The following is a 21,662-nucleotide window of genomic DNA, read 5'->3' on the forward strand; positions in this document are numbered from 1 at the left end:
TGATGGAGACTAAAAGCAATTAAAAACATAACCTAATAAGAAAGTTTTCAGACCACCAGAAATCTTAATTTGATTTCAGAACAATACTGGATTCCATTACTTCAAGGCTAGCCATATATACTTAAGAGAGCCAATGCATGTCCCTTGCTGGTTTTTTTTTTTTGTTTGTTTGTTTGTTTTTTTTAATGTTGATACAATTTCCTACCTCAAAAAGATACTACTGAAGTTCAGTGATACTAAGTCTTCTTTTCTATATAACCACAGAGTGTATCTAAAATTAAAAACTTCCACAATTTCAAAAAGATTTCATTATTTTTATCTCTTTAAACCCACTTAGCAGTGGCAATCTGCAATTTGTTGCTCAGTTGTGATTCTATGCACAAGGCAGATGATTAGATAAATGCAGCTCTCAGGGGAGCTGATCACAGCCCAGTGAAGCCAATGAACAGCAATTTACTACTTTGAAAAGTCTTTGGTTACATAGTTTGGCTAGGTTTAAAGCTTGAGTGCTTTGAATACTAGAAAACAAAATCACAGTACTGATCATGGAAGGATACTACAAAACTAGTTAATTTCCACTTTTATTTATTTATTTTTATATAATGTATGTATGTATGTACCTTTTCATTGTATTTTTTATCAATATTTAACCAGTGGAGATTTCATCAAAAGATAATTTGGTTCTTGCTATGCATTCAATAGCTTCCATCTGAAGTTTCCATAGTATTTTATATGCAATAACAAATCCAGTGTCTGACTTCTGAGAAATAAAGGTACAATAAGAAAAAATAACTGCACTTACTGCATTCAACAGGAGACGACAGAAATGACATAGAGAAATTTCTATATTATTTTAAAATTATACTGTTAGTTTTTAGTCAATAATCCCCTACTGCTTAACTACCACTGGTATTTGCAGTTGCTTTTCCTCCACAGAAATTTATTAAACTACAGTAGAAAGAATTAAAGCCTGACTTCCACATAACTTTGGTCAGGAACAGTGAGCTCTGATAATGCTTTTGCTCTCCCTCGTTTTTACACAACTTCTTTCTGAGCATCTTGATCTAGTAGGTTGCATCCCCACCCATGGCAGGGTGGTTGAAACAACCTAAGTTTTAAAGTCCCTTCCAAGCCCGGCCATTCTATTATTCTAAAATTCTTCAGCCCCACTCTTCATTAAAAAAATGGGGGTACTGCTCCTGTCCAGATAGCTCCCAGACCAGAAAAAGGTGCTGATGAAGAGTCAGGGCTCACAAGTACATTTTTTCATAGCAAGTGTTGATTCTGTCTTTGCTTATCTGATCGAAAGGATACATATCACATCATCAAGATTGCTTCTGTGTCAACACATGTCACAGCACAAGCACCACAGCTTCCTGCAATCCACCCTCTCACACAAGCTATTAGGCCACTGCTCTTGGAATTAGGCAACATTTGTGCAGGGGCTGTAACTGATTTGTTTCAGTTTGATATTATCAGCCCTTAAACCAACTGAAAAGTGCCACTTACTGGTTATCTAAGTGTCACCTATTTTCTGTAGTGGATCACTGTAAAATATGCATTCACATTCTCAAATTAGAAATGACCACTTTGAAGGCATGAAAAAAAGTATGAAAGAGACAGATCTAAAAATATTTCAGCTGCAAAATAATCTTGTATCTCATGTTGGAACACTTGCATTAATTAAGAATTTTGTAGTGACAGTAATTTTAAGAGTGCCATTTAGAAACATGACATTTAGGATGCCTCCATACTAAAAATTCAGAGGCTTAAATTGGAAGAAACCTTCTGTAATTCTTCTCAACAAAGAATCAAGAAAAGGAAGGTAACTTCCTAATGCCCTTCCAAAAATTAGAAAGCCAATCAGTATCAACTAATATTTTCCTTTAACAGATTCTTCTTTAACCAATTCAATCTCTCAATTATCACGTATATATGATAATCAAGTATAATCTTTAAGTTTCTGCTGATAGGGAAAATTCTATTTTCTCTACTTCAGAGAAAGAGATAGGGAAGACGTCATTCAGTAGCTATTGATAGATCTCAGGCATAGAGTTTGGTGAGGAGACTGGCCATGACCACCAAAGGAGGTGGGACACAAAAATTACAAAAATTCCTCTAATTAAAAAACCAAAACAAACAAAAAAACCCCAACAAAACAAAAAACCACCAACTTAGGACCATCAACTTAGATCTGAAATATATACATATATAACAATTTTATTCTGGTAATCAGAGGTAAAACTGGCATTTTGTGTAGCTGTAAAATGATACAGTACATTTGGAAGAGCAGCTTCAAAGTAGGACTTGGTGTATCATTTCCTGAAAAAGTGCATTGAAGGCAAGAATGGGCACTATTTTCAAACCAAAGGGAAAAAAAGAGCCAGTATTCAAATTTCATGAAGGCAAAAATTAGAGACATGAAAAAGTGTGAAAAAACTATAGATAGACATGAAACAAGCTGATGTACTCCCACATCATAAATGAAAACAAATATACATGATTGAATATTTAGAGTTATTTTATGTATCTACATAGATGTGCAAGATTCTAACACAAGACTGGGTAATCAAGATTTCATATATATATATATATATATATGTATATGTATATGTATATGTGTGTGTATGTGTGTATATATTAGTTTAATTATTACTCCCTTTTACAACTATTTATAGCTGACTTTTGGCTACAAAGCCTATGTTTCCTCAAATATAAAAATAAGTACTGAAATTTCAAGCTTTTAAAAGCAATGACAGAACACTTAAGAATCAGTAAGTTCTTTTATTATAATCCATGAATATCACACTGCAGTAAATAATTTGCATTAAATGGTAATAAATCTAATTTATATCTGTTAAAAATATAATAATAACTTGTTTGTTCTGAAAATAACACCATAAAATGATAACTCCGTGGTCAAATCAAATTTATATTATCATTTCATTAACTTATCCTTGATGAAAAATATTCAAATATGTTTCAGACAATTTTTAGAGAAGCAAAGGAAGGTGAAAGATCAGATTCATGGCAAAGCAATATGGTAAGTAATTACGGTCATGTTACATGCATCCTTCTTTCAAAAAAACAACTGAATACCTAGAGCTTTCATCAACACCTGAGAACATCCATGGATTTCCTCATCCATCTGTAGGCAGCTGAGCTCAGATCTCCCACACCTCAGGGAGTTCACTTTCCCCAAGCCATACGGTGCCTCCTGAAGTGAGGTATGCTGCTGACATGTTCTCTCTCCCTAAACAAATATACACTAGACCAGGAACAAAATCTTTTTTCCAAGGAAGGCAATGATGAGACAGGAGAGGCATTCTCAACTCCTCATTCCACCAAAGCAAAACAAATATGAAAGCTGATATTGTCATTGGAAGTGTATATACCAGAAGTGCTATGCAAAGTCAATGCACAGGTTCAAATCCTCTCCAGCAGAGGAAGAAAATTATTCTGCAATTTAAACATCCATGCTGAACAATTATAATTCCTAAGCAGATATTAGGTATGCACTCAAACACACTAAAAGTTGCAAGATTATGGAATTGTTATTTTAATAATTTTATTAACTGAACTAATATATATTTATCTAAAGTATCAACTAATTGAAAATACAGTGTACATAACATGTAAGAAATTAAAGGAGTAATCTTTCACAAGCTTGATAATGCCTTTCCCCATGTATATTTATTAACACTTTTTTACAGGGGGATGCACTCCACTTTTCTAATTACACAGTCTGTATTCATATCTCTATGCTGGCCATTTGTCTTCCAGAGTATTTAAGCAGATACAATGTTAATTTTAACATTTCTTCAAGATTTCCCAATTTGCATACTGCACATCCCAGTGTTACCATCCTTTTGACAGCATAGCGCTCTGCCTGCATTGCCAGAACAAATCAGCGCATTATGCAGCTAGACAGAGCAATGATCAGATAGACCTGATATTCAGTTGTTTAAAACTAACAGGAAAACCCAGAAGAGCAAGTGAAGTAAAGAAGAAAGAGCATACATTATGCTCAGAGATGCTCCAGTTACCAGCCTAAGTAACTGAGACCTTGTCAGCTCTGCCTCTGCTCCCCCCCTTGACTTTCCGTGCTGCTCACCCTCTAAAGCTCCAGAAAGCTCCACACAAGCTGGGCAGAGCACAGCCTCATATGCTGATGCTGCAGGCAGCTCAGCCAAGAGTGGAGGTTTGGAATACAAACTAGATTGCTGGGGATGTAAAATCCAACTCTGACATTTATGAACATATGAACATTGGTCAGTGTAATGGAATGCATTTGCTGAATGGTCCTTTTGCAGTTTAATCCAATATAAGGAAACAAAGAGGGTTTTTTTTTTTTAAATGAGATTACCTCAGTTATTCTTAAAAAAAGGAAACAATTGAATTCCTTCCAAAAATCCCAAACCAGCATATGTGAACTTAATATTTGAATAGTTCTGTGATTTGCAAAACAGGAGACAGCCCACAATATCAAGGACCAGGAGACGCCTTTACATGAACTGATGCTTTTTCTCCTTCCAGCACACCTTTACCAGCAGTACAGGAGGCAATTTCCATTGCTTGCTTGCAATTAAACATGAGGGTTTATTACATTTTGTCACATATATATATGCAATAATGACACACATGATAGAGATCCTAAAACTAGTATATATTAAATTTACAAACTATGTGTAAAAAGTGTTTATTGAATTATTATTTGCTTGAAATACTTTTGTAAGTGTTTTTTTTTTTTAAATTAGTCATATGAAATGACTCATTTAAATGGTTATTGAGCCACTGCAAGATACATTTTACCAAGACCTAGATTAATTTAAAATTCTTTTCTATCTTCATTGAGACAGAGTCATCTAAAGTGGAGTTGTTATACAAAATACATACACTAGATAAAATTTTTCCTCCATGCTGTCTTTATTCATTTTTGTAAGAGAGCAAGTCACTTTAGGAATCAGAATAACATATCAGTTTGCAGACTGAAAAATTAAAGATTGCTAAAGATATTAGGATTTGAAAATTTATTCAAACTTAACTACAGGCTTTGTTATATGCCTCACCTATAAATATTTATCAGAAAAAATATAAAAGGGAATTATTTAATAATCTGCTTCTCCACTTTATATTTTGGTGGAGTGACTTTGACAGATGACTTTGAAGTCTCTTCATGCAAAAATTCTTTCTCCCATCTTCAGGTTCAAACAAAACAGTCTGTATTCCTTAACAATGGGCTGGTCTTGACATCAGACACCCACTGCAGGTTAGGGGTTGCAGGGGGAAGTGTTTGTGCTCAAATAAAGTTTCCTATAATTGTAGCCACTGATAAGTAGCTCTAAAATAAGCACTCAAAGAAACTTTGGTCAGGGACCCATGACCTGAACTATATACAGCCACAAAAATACCAAGGAAGCTCTTTATTTCCATACTGATAGATGACTCTTGTTTTGACACAGCAAAACAAAATGAGCTGCTCTTTCTGTGGTGAATAAAACACCAGATGTCTGTCCTTATCTTCCATCCATATTCACTCAAAATGCAGTTGCCTAAATATAATAAATAGGTTTCTGCCTTTCAGCAAATGAAAACATTTTACTTTGGAGATCTCATAAGAGGTTTTAGCCACAAGCCAATATTCCTGAGAAAGACAAAATCTAATTTAGCCAAATATTTATGTTTCATTTTTTGGAGGACAGTGAGTTGTGAACTAATCAAATGTGTTTAAACTAAAGATGTGTAATAATTAGAACTGCCAAATAGATATTAATAATTTATTGATGGAGAACACCAAGAAATTGAGAGTGAAAAATTAACAGAGCTTTTCCTCATAATCTTAGAATATGCATTGATCTGTAAATTTCAAATCAAAATGTATAATACAGCAAAAATGGAAGCGGAAACATATTTGCATTATTCTGACATGCTAGTGCTGCAAAATGCACAACACCCATGGGCAACATTTTTTAAAAATCAGATTTACCATTTTGGGCTCCTTGTGACTGGAATTCTGAAAGATGTTCAGGCATTGAGTCCAGATGCTTACAAGTATCTAGCTCCTGAAATTCAAAGATAGATGGGCTCCTGACTTCCATTTCAGATCTTCATCTAACATCCTATGGATTTGCACATTGTGCAGAGCACTGGGTAAAACTGACACTTTCAAAGCCGCTCCAGAAATGGAAAAATTTGTACTGGAAACATGAAACCAAGTTAAATACCATATCCCATTTGCTCATTTTGCCAGTGGCACAAAATCAGCATGCATATTCAACGTAGACGAACTGCTATTCAGTGACACTTAACGGAATCACGAGTCAGCAGCCCCAGCAGGAACATCTGCCACCATTTTAGGCAGATTCATGGTACCTGCATTCCCAGGCTACACAGCTAGCTCTCCTTCCCTGAAGCAAATCTGAACTCTGTCGTGTTATGAGGAACAAGTGTGGGAGTGGAAGTTCACTGCAGCTCTCCCATCCATTCCACAGAAAGATAAATTTGGTCTAGCCTGTGGAGAATGAAGAAGTTGGCTGTAGCTTAGAAATTACAGAAACAGCCATAGTCACATCAAGCAGTGCTCAAACAGTCCTGGGGAAAGAGGGGGATGGTGGCAGAAATTGCTGAATAACACTGATTGTATAATACTGACGGAGTATTCCTCAAACCTGATTTAATGAGAATCATCTCCTGACAAAAGAAAATTTGTGTGCTTGTGAACAACAGAGCACAACACATGGGCGGACTACAGAAAATCTAACTTTAGGAAAAAAGACTAAAGAATAGCTTAAAGTTAAAACAGGGAATTTTAAACTCACAGTCCATGCCTTTAAATAGAAATGTAGAACCAGAGACATTTAATTGGATTCAGTCAAAATTTGTGTTGATAAATAATATGTATATGAAATATACAAATAATATATATATGGAATAATAGAATTATTACATAGTGGATTTAATTATTTTCAACACAAAAACCTCAAAATTGTTTTTGGACGTCTTTTTCCATTACAGAGAAATGAACCATCATAATAAATTCATTACTTCAATAAATAAACAATAAGAACGTGTACAAATCCGACTGAACTTTTCAACACCCAGCAGTATAAAACTGGATTTAATATTCTGTTCCAAATTTCAAAACCACATTTAATTTAGCACAAACAAGTATTTCATATAATCCTGGCAGAATGCATGCAATTAAAAGTCTGTTTGGTCATGTGGGCACCTCATGCTTAGGTTACTCATCTCTCACTTTTCCCACACATTCAACGTCTACTGCTTAATAAGCCATCGGATTTCAGACATTTTCAATTCTGACCCTTTTTAAACGCCCTGATAGATTGCCTACCATCTGGCAGTGCTTACTCTTGGTACCACACTCCCTCTGCATTACAAAACTGTGCTTCTGATAATTATATCTTTAATGTGGTAGATGTGTGCAAGACTTGAATTCCCATGCTGGCAATACACAAGCTGAAGGGACAATTTCGGCGAAGTGCCTGTGTAACAGTGTATGGCAACAGTATGTTCAACCACATCACACTGCAATTCTCAACAGAAAGATGCTAACCTGTCCGAGTCAAGGGAAATGGAAAATATACATGAAGGTTTTTTTTCTTTAATTACTACAAAGCATTTTACAAACTTCAAGAGGCTGTGAAAATACCGAATTAGTTTGAACTAACAGCTCAGTATCTTCTAGCTAACAGACTGAGTAAGAATGGAAAACTACACAGCAGAATAAACAAATTTTAAAAATATAAAATCAGTACATTATTTCCATTTCTTTAAAGGAATGCATTATATCTTCAGAAAGAGATGTAGGAGGACAAAAAGACAGAATGAGGGGGAAAAGGAAGTTGTTTCTAAAAAATACTCTTTCAGGGACTACATCTAGGTGCTCCTAGGAACTTTTGAATGCAAATTCCCTATAGCATGATTTCACTAACTGAAAATTAGACCATAAGAAATAATATAAATAAAAGAAAAAGCAGGATTCAGTACTTAGGCAGTCATCTAGATAAGAGCTTCCATGAACACTGGATACACAGCTCTAAAAAACAGCTCTTAAGAGCACTTGGTAAAATGGGTATAAGAGAAAGGTACCCAATTAACAACTGAAGTTAGAGGTATATACTTGATTTATTTCACTTCTTTGTTTCCAAATTTCAATCTACCAGACTAATCCCGAGCTGGAAAAGCAATTCTTTTTGTTACCACCAGGCTTCTCTGACACTAAAGGCAAGGTGAACCAGAGTGACAGACAAGCCTGGCTCTTACCTTCCCTGAAAAATCAAGTGCAAATAAGCCCATATGCAGCTATCCCAAGGATCCTGTAGCTCTGGATGTGTTTGGGGAATCCAGAGGCTTGCAAGCATCTACTGCCAGGCATTAATAAGATGTTTAGGGAGTAGTAGCACATGCTACAGGTTTCACAGCAATTTCTCTGCCAGACCTAAATAATAAGCCCTCCTGGAACGAACAACCAGACAGAAATCACTTAAGAGCCTGATGGAAAACCTCTAACTAACCGTGTGAAAGCTTGATTGCATCTCTGTGGTTCTGCAGCCATGCTTTTATTCCATCTCCAAGGTAGAGCTGGATATATCTTACTCTATGTATCTTATAAAAGTTCTTTGTATTTTCCACAGCTTTTCCCTAGAAAAGGATAGACCATTATTGGGGTCTCATTACATATTACTCTAAATTTATGAAATCCATGTATCTGCATTAAGGTCAGATCATTTAATCAACACACTGTCTACTGCTGCAGTCATGCCATGAAGAGAGATGCTTCTTGGAGGATCTGGTAAGTTAGTGTAAGATGCAACAAAATCAGCTAAGGAAACATCAATATTTACACACCCTAGGCCACTGATATAAGAGGACAAAAAAAAACTGGAGACAAGCAGGGTACAACATGTATAGAATTGGAAGATTTGATACTGTGGGGGCACAATTTATTTCTGTGGGACTCTTTATATGGAACTTTAATGTAAATGTAAGGTTCAGTGATTTTCAGACAAAATATGATGAAAAACAGTCGTACCACTTAAACCCTCCCCAATATTAAAAACTTTTAAAAACCTTCCCAAATTATATATATATATCGCTTAAAGTAATTTCAAAAAATAAACTCACACAAAAAAGATTTTAAAAAAATTAGAACCAACATAGCTTTGACTGCAGGCATAAATCAACCTCTGCTTTTTCAGCTGAAAACAGAGTATCTTAATATGAATTTTTAATAAATATTAACATTTTTAGAGATAGAAACAGTAGCAGTAGCACACTAAATTCCAATAGTGTAGCAAAATATCTATTAAATTACATGCTTAAATAGGTAAGATATACACACAAACAACACTGAAGATAATCACATAAAAATAAAATCCTGTTCTTAGCTATATAATGTAACTTAAGTTTTGGGTACTTCACTGGCAAAAATAAAAATGGCTTTGGGGTTAGTTTTGGGTTTTTTAAAAATACATAATGGAAACAGTATGCAGCTCTTTTGTAATTAAATAAACATTTTCTGAACATAAGTTTATTCCAGACTTATTCCAGCTGCATCACACTACATGGCAATAAGATGATTGAAAAATACCATGAAGCTTGCCTGAATCTGTCATCAGATTAAAAGATATTAGTAGAGATTTTATAGAAGCTAAATGACAGTGTCCTTGAGGTAGTACTGACATTGACTCCAGCTGATACAGTTTTTGGTCATTAGCATACCTTACTATGTGTCTAGAACAAGCTCTCAAATAATTAGAGCTGAATACACTATGATTTTTAAAATTAAAACATGCCTCTGGGAAAGAATCAGGAAATAGACAGCTAAAGGACTTTCAAGCAATTAACAAGAACTGTACTGTCAGGTTAAAAATTAAACATTGCAAAGTAGGTTAAAAGTTTCCTCTCTCAAAAAAAATGTATATTGACATAGAAAGCAGTTCTCATGCTGTTGAGTAAAAGCAAAGATGAGAATGGATACTTCTTGTTTATCATAAAATTAAGTACATTTCTTTTCAATTTTTCATATTCTACACACATCTCTAAAAATAGGGTTTTTGCTTCTTATAGCTTCAAGTTTAAACTCTCAGAAAAGCTGACAAAGTTTAATTAAATATTACAGTGCCACTGATCTTTAATAGGCAGGCAGAAATGCAGCACTAAAGATTCATACTTTTTAGGTGACCTCTGAATTCATCTATCTCTATTTCTGTTACTCCAGGCTGAACAATCAGAAACTGAGCCACTCAGATTTTGACTTCTTTATATAAACTCTCCAACACACACAAAGAAATCTAAAGTAACTTATCAAATCCTATGCATCTTTCAATTAGCTGTTGTAGTTACCAAACACACAATCAAATCATAAATCTAGACCTTTGTATATTACTCAATGCTTTTACACAGTGTTCCAACTCACAGTTCCCTTCATATACCCAAGTATGAGAAACCTAGGATGAAAAAGAAACTTTTACTGACTCAATTACAAGCATCACTTATTTTGATGTGCTAACAAATGAAGTTGCAGTGCACATTTAAAAATTTGTTGACCTGCTAAAATAATCAATTGGAATACCAGAGTCAGTACATTTTCCCCACAGGCCCAAGCATGATGATGATCTTATGAGACCTAATTTTGGATTTGTGCATACAGAGATATGGATATAGATAATATTTATCAAGCACTTTTTTCTCACTGCAGTCAAAGCAAAAAAAAAAAAAAAACCGCAAAAACACAAAAACACAGAAAACTGAAGAGGAAGTCTAATGATACTGAGTGTCCTGGGTTAAATTTTAAAGACCCTGGGTTAAATTTTAAAGACTCACATATAACATCCCCAAAACATCATCTTTGACTCACATATTACAGAATTATTCATGGGAATTCTGTAACATTTGTATTTATTTTATTTTGTTGTGGTTTCTTTCTAAACTTATTGCAAAATCATAATGAACATACTTGCCTTTACATAGGTTGTGTAGAAAGTGAACATTGTAAAATAAGCATCTTGCAGGAAAAAAATGTACTTTTGTGCATATTCCTATACGCTGCCAAAGATCTTCAAAATGTCCCAAGTTAAATTAAAAGTAACTCAGAGAACTGAGGAATTGAGTTACACTTGTTCAGCTCTTCTCTCCCCTAAACATTATTTAATATTTAAGTAAGTAACACGACAAGAGCGTGAAAGAAGATGCAGTCAATAGACTGTTATTCCAGAACTAGAATGAACATAACAAAAACTGGCAAATGTTCAACATATAAGTGAGCTCAAACTAAGCATTAGTATTCTACATATCCAGAGACAGAAGGATGTCTTACTAATAAAATTAAAAACATTGCTCGAACAAACAAGGGCATACGGCTTCCCACATGCCCTAGCAGTCCGGAAGGCAGGTGGCTGCTGCACCAACTTTGGGTGGACTCCACTGCCTTGCTTTAGCTCTTGAAGAAAATGTCAAAGCAGACAAAAGTACACAGCCCTCATGAGTCAAAAAGCATGAAATGCACCTCGCTAACCCTATTTTCTCTCACATATCCCTGTTTACCAGTGGTACAAAAGGAAAAGTCAGTAGATATTTTTAGTCAACTAGACTTCATAACAGATGAATCCATGATAACCACTGATAAAAAATTATTCAGTACAAAAAATTCATAGGAAATTGAGATCAAAAACAGCCTAATGCATTTCTGGCCTATATTTTGCATCAGAACAGTTCCAATAGAATATTTTGTTGCTTATTTTTGGTCCTGCTTCCTAAACATCTAATTTACATACTTGTTGCTGCAATTTTATTCCATTACTTTGATGTAATTTCTTTCCTCTTTTTAACATCCATTTATACTTTTGAGAATCATTACTGTATTTTTCTTCAGCCTGCCTTTATGAGAGTTGCATTCTACCTGGGGAACTATTATGAAGGCAATACAAAACTTGATATTATGAGGGAATTTTCAAACATTATAAAGATTAGGTTAATGCTACAATTCTGCCATTTTATTTTTTACGTCATTTACAGAAGCAAAGGGCAAAAATTGTTGGAATGCAGCAAATAAAACCCAAGTACCATTAATAATCTTTTTAATATTAATGGTTCTCCATGTTTAGTCAAATGTAAGAACTGAACATTTAGCAACATTTTGTCTCCATTGCATATAGCATTACCTTCCAACTCTACTGCTCTATATAAACCTAAGTATGTAAGAGCTCACAAAAACATAAATCTCATTAGCTTCAAGAGAGACATTAAAAACATGTGACAAAAGAGAAGCACAAAGTGCTTATCTTAAGCTTCTTAAGACACAACTTAAGATAGGTATAACACGTAGAGTGAAGACTGATCCTAAAAAGCAAGTTTTAAAACAATGCATGCATGAAATTTAGAAATATGGTTGTAAGCTGCATATATAACATGCACAGTCTATCATGTTAGGGCGACTTCTGGTGGTCAAAGACAGGTCCAAAAGATAGATGAAAACGAAAAAGAATATCAATTCATAATGCAAATATAAGTTCAAATGTTTTAAAAAAATTATAATTTAAAAAAACATGAGGCACACTAAACCATGGCATTTGTGACTTACAGTTGGGCACACACTTCCTTGAAAATTGAAGCTGTACATCTGTATGACAACATGGATGGGTTGCATAAAGCTGCACAGTATAACAGAATGTTTTTTAACAGCAAAATAAGCCAATTCTTCTGCAACTACCCAGACATACATATGCAAATATTTTGTTTGTCGCCCTGATTAAACCCTTTGAAATCTGGCATTAAATTACTTACAAGGTATTACCTTTAGTGATTTATAAAGATTTCCATGCTAAACCTCAAACATTCACATGATGCCTTAAATGTGTATACAAAAAGATTTTGAAACTGGAACGGCACACAAGCTAAAAAAATCTGGCAAACCTTCACTATTCACTACACTCAAATTTTCTGTTCCAGTTTTAGAAATAATTCTGCTTTTACTTTACTGTTATCATTAAAATAAGGCTTTGAATTTCTTGGATAATGGAAAGTTACTCAGAGAGATAAAATGCCAATTTTTTTTTCTTAGTATTGCAAATCAGTCTATACTTTGTATTATTTACAGAGGGAAAAAAGACCTTCAGCACTGCCTGCACTGCACCTCTTTACCTGCTACTCTGACCAACAATGCCACATCATAGTCTTACTTCATCTTGAAGCCAGTTAAAATTTTTGTCCTGACTTCCAGACAAAGGCTGAACCCAAGCATCAAGCTGACTGTAACCATCAGTGTGTGAAGGCTACACTTACGCACATACGCATTATTTCCACTCAGTCTGTCTCATACATTGCTATTTCTGCAACTCTGTAGCAACTGTGTTTTCTTTATAGATTGCTGACTACAGATGCCCTAGCCAATGTGGTAATAAACCCAAGATTTCCTTGACAGAGTGAGTTTCTCAGTGGGGAGGGAGGGAGGGAGGGAGATGACACAGGGCTGGATGAGCAGCCCAGGCACATGCAAGGCAGCCCTCTGAACATTAGAGAAACTCCTTACATACCAAAGGACATGGAGTAATTAATCATCTAAAAATCAGTCATGTACATTTCCATTAATACCAGAAGGCCGTAACAAATAAAAGTCGTCCAAAGCCCACTAATCTCCATGAAAAAAACGACACATGTGGCAGCAGCAGAACCATGCAGCTGCTCCCATCTCCTGTCAGCTTTGTCCTGCTCTCATCCAGTGGCTGCAAGGCCACAGGGCTGGATGAAGCTCTCCAGTGAAGGCTCATTCTTCCACCTATCAGAATGGACAGCTGAAGGCACTCAGTATCTCACAGAACACACACAGGACTTCAGCAAACTATGACTAATAAATTCACTTTTGTTACTCATGCAATTACACAGAATCGTTGTCCAGCTTTAGAGATACAGTAATCACGGTGGGCGAGTTATAAACAGAGGCCTTGTGCTGGGTTTGATGTGCATTAGGTGCAGTGTTTATATAACAGCTTCCAAATTACACATTAACCTCAGAAGACTGGGAAAAGACAACTAGGATCAAAATATTCCCCTTGTGGAAAAATTATGTAATACTTATTGAATTTAATCCTCCAAGGGTGTATCTGCCCAAAGAAGAGACAATTCTTCCCTGAAACACATGCAAGATGGAGACCATCTAAAGATCAAGCCCCACAAGGCTGCAAGTAACCAATTTACAGAGCACTGAGTTTAGACACAGGTTCCACATTCTGTTCATACCAAAACAAGGGGCAGGAGGGCACCAAGATACTGCCCACTCCTCCAAACATCACAATAAAATACTATTTGGTGGATATACTTTTTTTCTACAAAAAAACATGAGAATGGAATCAAGAAATATAACCAAAAACATCAAATTATTCCAGGAAATGCATACAAGCATGCAGAGCTAGGGAGAAAACAAAAGAGTCCGCAGAAGCCTATACCAAAATTTTCCCACATTTTACATGGTTAACCCAGTATTTTCCTAGGTGTGTCTACATGTAAAGTTTACTGAGATGTCTTTTTTCATAGCTGCCACAAATACCCTAATAAGAGCTGCATTTACAAATGCATAATACATCTTCTCAATTGGATACCATAAAATACTCAGCTTTTTACTTTTTTCTTCTTATTTTAGTAGAAAATTTAGTTATTTCCTCTTATGGAAAGAACATCGACACAGCAGCATGGGAATATCTGTGTCTTTTTGGATGCTTGAAGGCTTGTCTACACATAAGCATTACATTACTACAAATAACATGCAAAAATTAATCAAAGCAACTCCATCCTTATACCTGAATTTGTTCTGGTACAAAGTGACTGTTAGATGGCACTTAAAAGTCCTGTTGGAATTCCCAAATAAAGTCAATATACTGTATAGTACAACTCTTTCACGCATTTTGCACTGCCACCCAAAAAGAGTGGTACCACTACACGGCCATAATTGTTTTGGGAGAAAAAACACACACATCCCATATTTGCCACTGAAACAGTCCTCGGGCTAAAATATTTGTTCGGGAGCCTGCCACATCATCCCAATACTAATGAAAGAACTTTATTTAAAAACCAAGCACTTACTCTAATAAAATAAAAACTTAAAAAAAAAAAAAAACAACTGAAAATAGCAGATAATTTAAGAATATGCAGACAACAGGCTGAACAGGATGCAGTGTTGTTTACTCCTATTGAAAAAAAATGGGAAACATATGCTATGATCTCTAAACCTTCGCACTCAAAGAATTGGAAGACATTTCTGTAATGAAACAGAATGAACATGCTTATCACCTATTTCACAGAACAGCTTAAAAAGTTACATGCTGTAAAATATGACAAATAAGCTCCTATTGCCCAAAATATTGTTTGGGTCTGCACCCCACTCTGAAACCAAGTTTACAACAGAACAAGGAAAACTATTTGCGAGAATAACCTCATTAATTTCAACAGAATCCTCATGTGAATAAAGTTACTCATGCACACACACAGACAAGGATGAAGCTATCAGACCCCCCCAATCCCTTATGCATGCTACCACAGCACCAGATGTGACCTGCTACGTTCCTTTCTAGCTGGTAGAAAGGGAGTGGGTAGGCGCTTGGCTCTCTCTCTCCACTTAATGCACCTGCTAATGCAGCTGAGCTGACATACAAGGGGGTGAACAGGTACCCCAGGAAAAGGATGAGTACATCCTTTTTATTGAGTTTATTGAGTTCAGGGAACCAGGAAAACAAGTAGAGATTTGAAGCATGACTTCAAGTCATAACTGAGTACTGCTATGCTCCTCCACTCCTGTAGCTGTACTGCTCTCAGGTTCAGCTGCAAGGTGCTAGCACAGCTCATTTTGAAACACCTCATTCCAAACAGTCCCACAGAAAATTGGACTTTGAAACTATTTCCTCCTCTTCTTCCTGAAAGAATGTTCTGTTTAACCCAGTTCTTTCTTAGAAGATCCATGTAACTATTGAACATTCTGGATTTTCTTTTTTTAAACACAGTCTCTGCTGCGATTCACTTAACCATATAGACGCAGGTTGTTCAATTCAAGCTGTTGATTAAATACGCTTAACGACATTGATAGTTCCTCAGAAAATATCACGGAGAGTGTTACATTTATAAAGGCATACAGCCAGCTGGCATAGTAGAGAATGAAATAATCTTACACTTTAAATGTATTTTTAAAGGGAACTATAACTTCTTGGGCATTTATCTGCTCTGCTTTCTGTATGAATATTCCAGTCCTGCATCCATGCATCCTACTGTGAAAGCAATGGCAATTTGCCATCACATTTACATGTCTACCTATGAAAACACAGTTTTCCACAGATCACCTGGATAAACTTATTTTACTGCAATTCTGACAGAGACGCACTTCCTTCTCGCAACCCCTGGAACAAGTGTTTACACCGGGTGCTCAGAAAAGGGCAGGCGTGTGCGGACGCCGGGATTTTACTGATGCTGATGCAGCTGTGTAACCCCCCGGGCGAGCTCTCATCCCGGCGGAGCGGAGTCGTGTCCGACGGCCCGCGGCGCAGACAGACCGGGACGGCGGGCTGCAGAGCCCCAGAGCTCAGCATCCCGGCTCGGGGGCTGCGGGCGGCGCCCCGGCGGCGCGGGGCCTGCGGGGCCGTCCCGGGTGCAGCACGCTGGAGAGCGCCGGGCCGAGCCCGCGGCAGCCCCGGCCCCACCGCCCGCTCCGGCGCCCGCCGAAGTTTGCGCCGGGAGAGGTGCGAGGCGCCGGGGCCACCCCTCTCCCGCCCGCCGTGAGCCCCGCGCTAACCTGAAGTCGCTGTAGGGGTGGATGATCCAGAACCCCGCAGTTTTAACCCTTTCCTGCTCCTTTTCCACCGCCTTCTGGCTGCCGAACATGCGGAGGGAGAATTTGTTGACCCCCGGCTGCAGCATGGAGGTGAACTGCCGCTGCATGAAGCCGTACTGCCGCCGGGGTCCCTCGGCATCCTCGAAGCCCACCACGGGCTCCTCGCCCCCGCCGCCGTCCACTTTGAAGCACACCGAGTTGCCATGCTCCTTCACGCCGCCGCTGCCGGGGCTGCTCTGGGCTTTCTCCGCCGAGGCCGCCGGCTTGGCTGGGAAGGAGTTAGCGCTGCCATCGTCCCGGCTGCCGGCGGAGGAGCTGCGCTTCCCAGCCTCCATGCTGCGGGGCGGGCGCACCCCAGCCGCGGGAGAGCGCGGGGAAGCCTCGCCGCCGCCGGTGCCCTTCAGCGGCGCGGCTGGGCTGTGCCGCCCGGAGCTGGGCTGGGCTGGGCTGGGCTGGGCAAGGCTGGGCAGGGCCGGGCTGGGCTGGGCTGGGCTGGGCTGGGCTGAGCTTCGCGCCGCCGCGCCGCCCGGCATCACCAGCGCCGCCGGCTCGGAGCGCGCTCCGCGCAGGGCGGGCGCCGCCGCCCCTCGCCCGCCCCCTGCCGGCGGCCCCGCGCCGCCTGACATTGAGCCCGGAGTCCTTGCGGGCCGCGCCGGGCCGGGCAGCGCGGGCGGGGACGCGGCCCCCGAGCGCCGGGCCCGCGCCCCCGCGGCAGCTCGGGAACACGCGGGGGTGGATGCTTCACCCTGGGCAGAGCAAGGGGCAAGGCGTGGGGTGGTAGCGTGCCTGTGCAGCTCGAGCGAGAAACAGCGGCTGGGAGTGATGCAGTGGGGCGTTTCCACGGGCTCGCCGGTCCCTTGGGAAGCCTCTATTGCTCCGCGTGGAGCGGGCGGACTGCGAGAGGGCAAAAGGCGGGGGTCTGCCTGGTCATGGAGTCGAGGGCCGGCGCTGGAAGTCGCGAAGGCGTTTTGGGCTCGTCCTGCTTAGAGTACAGTGTGTGTCCGGCACAAGGGACATCGGAGTGTGAGCGAGCAGGGCAGGCCGGCTGTGGAGGAGCATTCGCTTTCACAGACGAAGCACATCGGTCCGGTTAGACACTCCCGCCAAGCGGCTCTTCCTTGTCCTTCAGCCTTGGGCGGACTGAAAACGGGACACGCGATGTGAGAGATGCTGCGGGCACGGCTGGACCACCCAGGGATGCCGTTCCCGTCGGGAGGGCTGTGCTGCCGTGGGCACATGCCCTTTCTCCCTGAAAGGCGTAAAATGGCAGGTGCTCCCGAGTGCGTAGACAACCTTTTCACTTATGCTAAGAGGTGATTTGGCCTTTGTTTGCATGTCAGTAGGAAACTGAAGTCCACATTTAGTTTGCTCCACATGACATTTAAGTACATAAATTTCAATTTAAAAGCCCCTAAAAAGCCAAAAAAGCTGCCAGACAGAAAGGAAACAGTGGGTATTTCTAGCTTCCAGTGCTCTATATACACTCAAAGGAAATAGGGTATATATTGCCTTCAGTATATCTACAGACATTGTCCTAGTGATTGCAGATTGTAACTGGGGAGCTGTGGGATGAGGTAGGAGCTGAGAGACCAAAAGATAAGGTGTTTACAAACCATGAGCAAGGAGGAGCTTGGTCTCTGCTCTGAAAAATGAAAGATGCTGATACTTATCCCAAAAGCTGTGAGGTTTTTTGGGTTACAGAATGATGAAGAATCAATATCTACAGATACTATTAGAGGACTTCTAGCATTATGTCTGCCTGCAAAAACATATTACAGCATATACATGTAGGTCCTGGCCTTCCATTTAGAATAGCTTTGACATAGGTTTGTTTTTTACCTATTCTTGACACATTTTTCATTTTGCACATTAAAAGTAGAGTAGGAAAGAATTAGTAGAGCCTCACAAGCGCTGGTATTTTCAATAGCGTTTTCCAATTAATTTTTATACGCTTTGTCCTTTACACAACAGATGCTTAAATCTAAGGGAGAAACGTGCAAATCTGCACCCAACCATTTACACAGTGTCAATATGTAGCACTGTGGGGGTTGTAGTTCAAAGTGGGATGGATCTGAGGGCTTTCTTCAGCAAGTGGTCTAACAGAATGTTTATGCCTAGTGCAGTCAAACACACCATGTTCCATTGATGTTAATGACTTTAGTGTGGAAATGTTAACATCATGCTATTGTGGAAGAAGATGGCAAATACAGATGCACCAGGATGGATTGCTGAAGGCTGGGCAGCAACCAGGATAGGAAGGAATATGCTCATAGAATGATTGGTTGAGGGCTGATATACATAAACATTCCCCACCTGGAGTGACACTTTTCTGTAGGATTTTATCCTAAGACAGTGAAGAGTGTGTGCACAGCTGCAAATGGCTCACATACAGCTGCTGATAGACAAAAACCTCTTGGTGTTTTATCCCCAAATGATGTTCACCTCTTCCCTCATCCAATGTCTGTCACTATACAATAATTAAAAAGTGAGGAACTAATACTGTTTTGAAGCTTTTTTAAAGAATTAACTCACATCATATTTGACAGAAACCCAGAAAGGCAAAGGGTGAAAAGTCTAACTCACGCAGTGCTTTCCCTCACATTCAGACAGCATACCATATCACGGGCAGAGAAGCAATTGCCATGTCAGTCGAAGAAATGATGCAACCTTAGGATTTCTGCTACTTCTTCATAACTTTTTCCGCAGGACTTTTGCATTCAGTCCTTGACCTGAATGGTCTCTCCCAGCATAACCTAGGAGTGCAACAGCTAGTCATGTACAGGACAAAAATAGACCCATAGTGGAGTAAATCGGAACAGTGAAATGGAGACATTTATAGCTGCAGTAAGCAGATTCTGATGCACATTTTTTTAATTGGAGAAGCAATAAGCACTGGATTAATGGTGATTGTCCTTCATTTATGGATGAGAAAAATTGTGCACAGCAAGAACATTCAATTTCTTCTTTCATGAAACTTGCTTTCACCTGTATTTAATGTTTGCCAGTATTTATCCTTACTTAGCATGGACTGTAGACCTACCAAAATGACCAACCCTGCCTACCTTCCCCTCTTTTTACAACAGAAGAATCTGGAAATGTTCTATTTCCCATGGTGGCATTATATAGATATGACAGAGGTTTGTTCCATCAAAATACCCTACAACTTAAAAGTTTGTAAAGAAAGAAGATAACCTGCATTACTTGTAACATATGATTTTAACTTACTTTTCAAGCACAGCATATGTCCCTTGGTAAAAATGAGATTTTGATGTTTTATGCTTCCTGTGATCAAACTTTAGATTTTTGTATTTTTTTCTGTATAGAAGAAATGCATACTTACTGGTATATGTCTGAGTGATATTTGTCCTAAGTATGGCCTAATTTACCTTAACAGCTCAATAGCTTGCAATTTTTAATAGCAATCCTGATACATTAGAATGAGAAAGCATTTTCATAATCTGTAGTTTTTCTTTGGGAGAATGGATTCTTCCAAGTAACTGAATGTTGTTTTCAGCTCAGAAATTGAAGTCTCCTGAGGCCCACCATGTTAGCTTAGATGAGAGAACTTTGTTTCACATAAGAAGAAATAACAGAGTATGGTATGTGGGAATAGTCCTGAAGACTGCACAAGGGATGAAAATAGTTGAAAGGTCACTTTAGCTGAAGGTACAGGTTGTTCTCTGTCAAGTTTTATTTTGATTTTCTGGCCATATCAGGAGAAATACACAGAAAAATAAGATTTGTATGTGAAATTTCCAAGAAATCAGTGCTAGCAGAACAAAAGGGGCAAAAAATTGATTTTGCATCTCTGCTATGTCCTAGATTAATCGATCACTACTAAAAATTTAGTAAGCTGTTTTACTTGTCTGTATTAAATTATTTTTATTACTTTCTGTACTTTATCAAAGTACTATGACATCATGAGTTTCAGTGCTTTATATGACTCTGTAATACTAATGTATACTAAGATTAATATAAAGAAAATTAATTCTCTTCTGCCAAATATAGTAAATTTTTTATACCTGTGGTAAATACACTCCTCTTTCTTTTTATTTTTTCATTTTGATATAACTTGAACATACACAGAACAATTCAGCTGTAGAAATAAAAAAAAAACAGCAGCCTGTGTACAGAGGCATATGTATTTGTTCAGTGAAGAAACTGGGGCACAGAGAAGCAACATGACTTCTATGAGGTGACCCAGTAAGATGCACCTGACTGCAGAACAAAGCTGGTGTCTCTCAAGTTAAGCTTTCATGACCTGTGAGATATTTTTAAGATTATTTCTCAACAGAAGGTCACCATCAAGTCAAATGGCAAACCAGGGTTAGCAAGGAAGGAAAATAATAGTTATATTTACAGTTATATAACTATGTCTGCCAGCTTAATTGAGGATTGATCCAGATTCATAGTATGTGCTGTTTTCCATGCCTGTTTGCTTGAAGTTTGCAGTTAAATAATTTTGATTAGATCCTATCCTACTTATGTTACTTTCCATGCATATTACTGACACATACTTATTGGCAACAAATGTTTTCCGATAGATTTTATATTAATATTAGCTAGTGTTTATGAAGCAGGAAGAATCTTACTTTTGCAACCATTATCATCCTTTGAAGAAAACATATCAAAGCAATTGGAACTTCAACCATGAATGTTACCTGGCAGCTGTCCATATAGTTACTTGAGTTGTTTGGTTTTTGTTTTGGGGTTTTTCTTTTAACTCTGTGGTACAGTTTGAATGTCCCCAGTGAGTAGTGATAAATATGTAAATATGATCTTGATGATTTCTGTTCTGGCCTTGTGCTGAGTATTGGAAGTCCTACTGCAG

General features: G+C 38.5%; 1 protein-coding gene across 1 annotated transcript in view; it reads right to left on the reverse strand.

The window, feature by feature from the left end:
* Positions 1-17,273, reverse strand: part of HCN1 (hyperpolarization activated cyclic nucleotide gated potassium channel 1) — a 191,712-nt gene extending 174,439 nt beyond the window's left edge. Inside the window, exon 1 of the mRNA XM_021553855.4 lies at positions 16,793-17,273. Within this exon, the coding sequence (XP_021409530.1) occupies positions 16,793-17,166 (374 nt within the window). The 5' untranslated portion in view covers positions 17,167-17,273. The remainder of the gene's footprint in view (positions 1-16,792) is intronic.
* Positions 17,274-21,662: the final 4,389 nt, after the last annotated feature.

The sequence above is a fragment of the Lonchura striata genome, chromosome Z (assembly GCF_050655825.1).
Source record: "Lonchura striata isolate lonStrDom1 chromosome Z, ASM5065582v1, whole genome shotgun sequence".
Classification (NCBI taxonomy): Eukaryota; Metazoa; Chordata; class Aves; order Passeriformes; family Estrildidae; genus Lonchura; species Lonchura striata.